This window comes from Salvia hispanica, chromosome 3 (assembly GCF_023119035.1).
Source record: "Salvia hispanica cultivar TCC Black 2014 chromosome 3, UniMelb_Shisp_WGS_1.0, whole genome shotgun sequence".
Taxonomy (NCBI): Eukaryota; Viridiplantae; Streptophyta; class Magnoliopsida; order Lamiales; family Lamiaceae; genus Salvia; species Salvia hispanica.
Genome location: NC_062967.1, coordinates 53,062,102 through 53,070,161, shown reverse-complemented (window position 1 = coordinate 53,070,161; position 8,060 = coordinate 53,062,102). Strand labels below are relative to the sequence as shown.

The following is an 8,060-nucleotide window of genomic DNA, read 5'->3' as shown; positions in this document are numbered from 1 at the left end:
ATTTATAGTATGTGTAGTGAGGGTACAACGTCTGCAGTGTGTGTTAGAGTTTGTATACTAGAAATCACCTTTCGAGTGATTGAATACTGTTAAAACTCTTATTTTATTTTCCAAAGGAATAAACAGATTATTTTTTGTTATAATGTTGTTATGTTTTACATTTAATGGATGTTTATTACATGTTTAAATGTATAAGTAACTTAACAAAGTCTAAGTCTTTGTTTTAGTAGACCGGTTGTGGGCGTCGTTCACTTTAAGGTAACACGGTCGGTTCTGAACAAAGAAAAAGAAGAATTTCACAACCTAGATAGGCTTAGACTACCTATCGTGAAAGGTTGCAATGTCAATCCGATTATTTCTAAGCCTTACTGAAATAAGATGACGTTGGTGTGGTATAGCACTGAATTGGATCTAACAGTGAGACATGTCTTTATGCTATCTACTGAAAGACGAGGCCTTGTAAATTATTGCTTCTTAATCAATGTACGTTAGCATTGAGCATACAATATTGATTACGCACTACTTTGACTTACCAAATGGTGCGAGTTTTTCGCAACCCAATAAGCCTGGTATATTGGGCAGTGGTGATTAATGTCTAGCGGTGCTGAGATTGCTATTATGTTGAATCGTGCGCGAGGTGAGTCTCGTTTGATAACATCCTCAAGAGGAGCTTGAAATAAGGTTTTATTATTTGGGGCCTAGCTAATTGGAGTTTAATTACTCTATGAATAATAAATAATAATTTCTTGCTGAGTCCACTCTTGGAATTAATAAGATATTAATTAATTAAGTCCATAGCAGACAATAATTAATTAATGGATGTTTCTATCTTAAGCGTGGGAAATAAATATAAAGCAATGGAAACTCGGATTACTTAAAATTTCGGATTTGGATGGGGAGTGCAATATTACTTCTGTAGTGGCTGCTCGTAATATTCCAATTAAAAGCTTATATTAAATTGTGGTTCAATTTAATTAGTAAAAAGCTAATTCGAGGAGCCTATATCCAAAACCTTCCATGGATCCCTGTCTGGGCCCAATATGTGACTTAATATAAATAGGAGAATAAAGGAGATAGAAAACACATTTGTTTTCCATCAAAAATTTTCGTATCCCTCTCTACATAGAAGAGGGACGATTTTCTCTCCTCCGAGGGAAAGGTTTTCCGTCTTCCTTATTTAAGTCCTAGTATACAGGTGAGATCAGCCCACCCTGATATCAGTTTACAGTCTGGGAACCAGACAGAAGATCCGTGGTCTAGTACTGAAGATATTCACGTGGAGAAGGCGCTAGCTATCTTCGATTCTTTGGAGAATCATCAAGGTAAAATAGCTAAACCGTAGAAAAGCATGTTTTAGGTTTTAATTAATTTAAAGCATGATTTATTTGTGTTATGAGCATGATACATGTGATAATTGTCCGAATAGAATTTGTCTAAATAATCTGCTAAATGGATCAGGATTATTATGTAATCGATTTATGAGAACACATCCGCTGCCAACCCCTTCAGTGAGTGCGCAGTGTAAGTATAGTGTACTACAAAAAAAAAATGCTAATTAGTGACATAATTTGTGACGGCGGCCGATAGCTCTTCAACTAGTGACGGATAAATGACTGAAAAGCCTCAGTCAATGATTAGTGACAGATTAGTCCGTCACTAATACAAACTTACCATGACAGTCGTATATGTTTTCTGTCATTGGGTGGATTAGTAACTTTAGTGACTGTCACTAACGTTTTTTAGTGACAAGCTTTGTATTGACGGATCTGCTAATACTTCATCTGTCACTGTTTAGTGAACAAATTTTGCTAATTAGTGACAGAATTATCGGTTACTAAATAGCGAGTTTTTTGTAGTACGTGTGTGTAGTGTAAGTATAGTGTGTGCAAAGTGTGTAGTGTGTATGTAAAGTGTGTAATGTGTGTAGTGTTTATTAATATGTGTATTTGTGTGTAGTGTATGTATTGTGTATCACTGTGTAGTGTGTATACTTAGTTTAGTGTGCAGTGTGTGTGGCGTTTGTTGTGTGTGTAGTGTGTAGTGTGAATTTTTTTTTCAATCATTAAAAATTCTAATATTTTAGTTTAATTATTAAATTTAAAAATTATAAAATTGAGATGATATTAAATTTAATATAATAAAATATATTGTATAATTTTGTTAAAATCTAAAATAAGAAGAAGTAATGAATTAGAATGGAATGAACATAACTTAGCTAAATAAAAAAATTGGCTATTTTCATTAGGAATGGAATGGTGATTTCTGAGGAAATAAAAACCAAACAAAGAAATGGAATTAATGTAAAAATACGATTTCTTTCTTTCATTCCATTCTATCATTATCAAGCAGGCCTTAATATTTTTTTAAGAGGTGAAGTTATATGCACGAAGTACGGAGAATTATAAAATGAATGAATACATTATAGAACGTCATTCAGTATTATATTAACAAAATATAGCCTTTGGAATATACAGAGCTTAAAATATAGTTAAATAGGCGGGTACTTAATTAGTCCAATGTTATAAAAAGAGACAAATATTATTGTTAAGAAAAAGTGAATAACTTTCAGAACATCACAACTAATCCTACATCGTTTTGTCTATCATTGATAATATAAATATGCTTAATACTTTGCTTCGTCATTATGTCCCAAAGCAACTCCCAATCACAACTATTCAATTAATAATATACACTCAAAATAGGTCTTGTTTAACCAGACACACCGTAATTAAAATTTTCAAGGCCATGTTCCTATATTTCTCCTAAGTGAAGAGATTAATAATGTTGCTTTGCAATTTCAGATATATGAGTGAAAATGAAAAAGAAATGAAAGTGATAAAAGATGGGAGCAGAGGAAAAGTGACCTCAGTATTTTCATAGTCGTCTTGACGTGGACGGTGAGGTTGGCGAAGTCGACCCTAGCCTTGTCAACGTTGTCTCTAACCTCCTCGACATTTTTCTCCATGGCCCGAGCAACACATAGTATCATATAGGGCAAATTGCCTAAAAAGTCACAAACTTTGGGGAAAGTTTGGTTTTTCCCACAAACTATAAAAGTTGCGCCTAAAGTCACGAACTTTATCGGATCGTGCAAATTTCCCAAACTACCTTACTTGACGACATATTTCCGTTAAAAACTTATCCCACGTGGCATGCTGGAGGCGTGACTTGACAAAATTTCTGACTGGGCACAAAACGATATCGGTTTATGCTTTTTTTATTGAATCTTCTTTACACGTCGCTGATTTCATCCCTAAACCGTTTGTTGACAATTTCACTCTTGTCGATTAAGTTTTCCGTCAATTGAATTGGGGTTGCGCTTTCGAAATCAGCCAAAAAGAGGTTATATTACCTGAGTTAAGAAATTTTGCCAAGTCACGCCTCCGGCATACCACGTGGGATAAGTTTTTAACGAAAATATGTCGTCAGGTCGGGTGGTTTGGGAAATTTGCACGATCCGATAAAGTTTGTGACTTTAGGCGCAACTTTTATAATTTGTGGAAAAAACCAAACTTTCCCCAAAGTTTGTGACTTTTTAGGCAATTTACCTTATCATATAATATACGTAACATCACTTTCACTTTAACACACATATTTATCATCACTTTCACTTTAAACACATAAATCACATCATCTTCTTTGCAATTTATATAAAAGCAATCATACTTAAATCGTACTTGGGTTTATTTCTCCTTATGTTTATCTATTCTATTTTCAAAAACTCCTACACACTAAAAACAAGTCTTAGCCATTTGTTGGAGCTTCGATAGCAGCTAGGTCTAGAGGGAAGTTATGAGCATTACGTTCATGCATAACTTCCATACCAAGGTTAGCACGGTCGATGATATCAGCCCAAGTAATAATTACACGACCTTGACTATCAACTACAGATTGGTTGAAGTTGAAACCGTTTAGGTTGAATGCCATGGTGCTGTTGAGGATTAATTCCTAAAGTTGGGCCAAGGTTCACGCACGCTATTTAAAGACCGGAACGAAAAGTTTATTTAATGTGTTAAGCGAACACGGTGAGATTTTCTAACCTATGTATTAATATGGGCTTTCTGTTTAGTATAGCGATGTGAGCTTCCTTTTTAAATAACGTTTAAGCATAGAATTAAAATATATACTCCGCACATATATATGCCAGCCCAATCTTTTAAATCCTTCTAGCCCAAAACATAACCACTTGGCCCAACTTAAAAGAAAGGTGACACAACTAGATCTAGCTCCACTTCTCCCTCACCCCTCTCTTTTCTGTAATTCTTTTCAACAACCCCTAATCAGTTCTCTCTCTCTGTTCTCGTTTCGTGGCGCTTCCGGCGTTGAGCACCGCAATTCCTAATTACCATATGACCCATTTTGTTGGTACCAGTTGCCTTGTTTATTAGCTTTAATATGATGCAAATAATAAATTATTGGCTTGTTTATTTTGTGAGTCCCTAATTGGGCTTTGCACATGGCTAGCGTTTATTTTTTAGCCCTTTTTTGTCTTCTATTTAGCTTAATTTCACTATTATGACATGTTTAGGAATTTTCATATATAGCAAGCTCACACCATTTTAATCAATGGAGGTTTGCTAATAGCGGGAATTAGATATATCCCGAGCAGATGTGTGATTCGTTGCTAACTTTCTTAAATGAATAGTTTAAGCATTAATTCTCTTGTCATCTTAAATATTCTTATTTTTATGGGACGGAAGGAGTATCAAACTGTCGTGCTAATCGACTAATGATGGAATTATTATTGAAAATGTCACACTATAATGCACATTTTACTAACACAGTCTCATTTTTACCACCATGCTTTTCTTTATCCCGTAGAAAAACCATAACAACATCGTGAAATCAGATGTCCAACATTATTAACTTCCAAAGGTGTGTCTCAATTTGTGTTTTACTACTCCCTTCGTACCATAGTAATAGAGTCATTTTGCCATTTTGGTACGTATCATAGTAATAGAGTCATTTCCTTTTTTAATAAAAGTCAAAACATTTTTCCACACCTACTTTACTCTCTCTTACTTTTTTCTCTCTTCATCTCTCAACCTTTTTCATTTTCTACTTTATTCTCCCTTCACTTAACTCACCTAACACAATTTTTTTTAATCTCCGTGCCGAAAAGAAATGACTCCATTATTATGGAACGGAAGGAGTACTTATCAGTAACGATGCTGTATTCTAGTACTAGTATTTATAAGAATAATAAAGTAAATTTATAGTGATCTAAATTACACATCATCACTCCAATCACACGAGAATACAAAAGTCACAATCGAAGATAGTGATCTAAATTGCACACCATCACTCCAATCACACAAGAATACAAAAGTCATATAGTACTATTACTCAGTCAAGCACTTGCAGGCAAAGGTCGTTTAACGATGGGAACCAAATGCAAAGGGTGTTTCCTTCTAAAAGCGCTTCCAAAGGTCTCTGTCATATCCAAATCTTCTTGTTTCTTCCCGTACGGCATTTTCCAATCAAAATGATAGAGAAGCATAGCAAGCAGAAGCTCTACGTTTGCCAGTCCGAATGACATTCCAGGGCACATTCTCCTTCCTGCTCCGAAGGGTATGTATTCTAGATTATTCCCCTTGAAATCAACGGAACTCTCCTCAAATCTTTCTGGTATAAACTTATCTGCATCGTTCCAATACTTGGGATCTCTTCCCAGTGCCCATGCATTCACTATCACACTGGTTTTTGCTGGGATTTCATATCCATCAATTTCACATCTTTGTACGTTCATTCTGGGAATTAAAAGCGGCAATGCAGGGTGCAACCTCAATGTCTCTTTGATGATTAATTTCATGTATTTTAGCTCATCAAACCTGGCTTCATCTACGTATCCCTTGTTGTCAAAAACCTTCCTTACTTCTTTTTGTGCCTTGTTGAGGACACTAGGGTTTCTCATCATCTCTGACATTGCCCATTCCATAGTGACAGTTGCTGTGTCGGTTCCAGCTACGAACATATTCTAAACCGGACAAGAAGTACTCAAGGATGAGTTTTCAACCCCACAATTCTCGTCATTCGTATTGATTCGAAACTATGTTATTTTGGAGCTATTTTAGGGACCAAGAGAAATTCAAACTATTTTCCAGTGAATAGATTTGAAATCATTCCATAATTAATTCCCATTATAAAGTAACCGAGTCATATCATGCATTATAAGGTAAAACCTAATGAATTAAAGAATAAAGCACGGAGACCTTTTATTCTGAAAATATGTTTCTACCTTAGTTCCAACTTAAGAATCTCAATACTAGTTTTAAGTAAGTCCATGTTTCATAAACTTGGTACAAACCCTCCCATTTCACAATGAGTTAAGTAATCCCTCTGTTACTTATTAATAGAAACAATCTTTTTTCAGTATGAAAATTACGAATAGTGTGTTAAATGGATAGTTAATAAAATAAGAGAGAATAAAGTAAGAGCGATGAAAAGGAAATAAAGTGTTCCCTTTGTCCAAAGAAAGATGACCCCTTCCTTAGGCAGCACAGGATTCTATGCAATTTTATTTTATGTGTTATATGGAGATAATAGAGTAAGAGAAATGAAATAGGGTAAGGATAAATATGTTTCCATTTTTAGTAATGAGACATCTTGGTTGGGACAAAACAAAAAGAAAAGTAAGTAATCTTATAAGATGAAGGGATAAGGGAGGGTTACTTTTGCTAAAAGTAGAAATGACTCAAACTTTTCAAAATAGAAAATTGACTCAATTAACATGGAACGGAGGAAGTATATAAAAGCATTTTTTACTCAAATACATACTACCTCCATATTTTAAAAATTGCAATTCTTTGCATTTTAGTCAGTCTCTTAAAAATAGAAATTTTCAAATTTTCTATTTTAGGAAACCTTTAAATCCATTTACATCAATTTATTTACCACTTATACCACCACTATTAAGTGGACCCCATAATGCACTAACATCAATTTCATTATTTTTTCTCTTTTCATTTCTTACTTTACCAATTTTTCTCTTTCTCTTTTTTACTTTACCAATTTCCTCTTATTCTCTCTTACTCTACTAATTATACATTAAACTACTAATTATGCATTAAAACTCGTGCCGTTTGAAACGTTTCTATTTTTAAAATAGAGAGGTAGTATTCCACTAATTAATTCAAATTAGAAAGTTGAGAAATTGAGAATGAAGAAGCACTAACCAGAACCACTGCTTTAATATTATCAGTTGTAAGAGGGAATTCAGTTCCATCTTGTTGAATTCTGAGCAGAACATCCACCAGATCTTCCAAGTCGCCACCATCACCGGCAGCTTTATGCTGCTCGACGATGCTATCGAACAGCTTGTCTAATTTTCGATACATCCGTTGGGCCTTGAACCGGGCTCCGGTGATCAACGGCAGCAACTTGATGGATGGATAGAGATCGGCCAACATGAATCCTGCCCCCAACCGGATGCTCTCTTGGATTATCGAGGTCACCGTGCCCCGTTCTCTCGTCTTGGCCCCGACCACCACCCTCGTTGTAACATCGTACGACATCAAGCAAAGGCTCCCCGACAGATCAGCCGGAGATCCTTCACAAGAAGCCATCTGTTTGCAAAGACTCAAACTCTCCTCCTCTCTTATGCGGCGGAAGGACTGCACGCGCCTCGCGCTCAGGAACTCGAGCGTGCAGATCCTCCGCAGATGGCGCCACTGGTCCCCGTAGGAGGCCGTGACGATGTCGGAGTAATTGTAGGTGAGTTTCTCCATCATCAGCCCCGGGGGCCGGTTGGCGAAGTTGATGTCGTGAGTTCTCGTGACTTGTTTGGCGAAGTCGACGGAGGAGATGATGACGAAGTGGACTTCGCCGAGCTGGAGATGCATCAACGGGCCGTGTTTGGCGGCAAGTTGTCGGAACATGTGTGGGGGCGAGTCTGCGCGGAGCATGAGGTGGAGGTTTCCGATGAGAGGGAGGGTTTTGGGACCAGGGATATGTGAGTAAGTCTTTGCATATTTTGAAATTGTTTGAGATTTGAGAAACATGAACACAAACACTAAAAAGGAGAGTAGAGCTATGATTGTTGATACTATGTTAAACTCCAT

At 36.2% G+C, this 8,060-nt stretch overlaps 1 protein-coding gene across 1 annotated transcript; it reads right to left on the bottom strand.

Moving 5' to 3' along the window:
* Positions 1 to 5,350: 5,350 nt before the first annotated feature.
* On the bottom strand, positions 5,351 to 8,060 carry LOC125211109 (salviol synthase-like). Its single transcript, XM_048110807.1, has 2 exons — positions 7,176 to 8,060; positions 5,351 to 5,977 (listed from the first exon to the last, which is right to left on the bottom strand). Exons 1-2 carry the CDS (start codon positions 8,058 to 8,060, stop codon positions 5,351 to 5,353), a joined length of 1,512 nt encoding a protein of 503 aa, XP_047966764.1.

Coding starts and splice junctions, on each gene's coding strand:
- LOC125211109 (XM_048110807.1), bottom strand. CDS start 8,060: ATGGAGTTTAACATAGTATCAACAATCATAGCTCTACTCTCCTTTTTA. Junction 5,978..7,175: donor ATATTAAAGCAGTGGTTCTG/GTTAGTGCTTCT, acceptor TGTCCGGTTTAG/AATATGTTCGTAGCTGGAAC.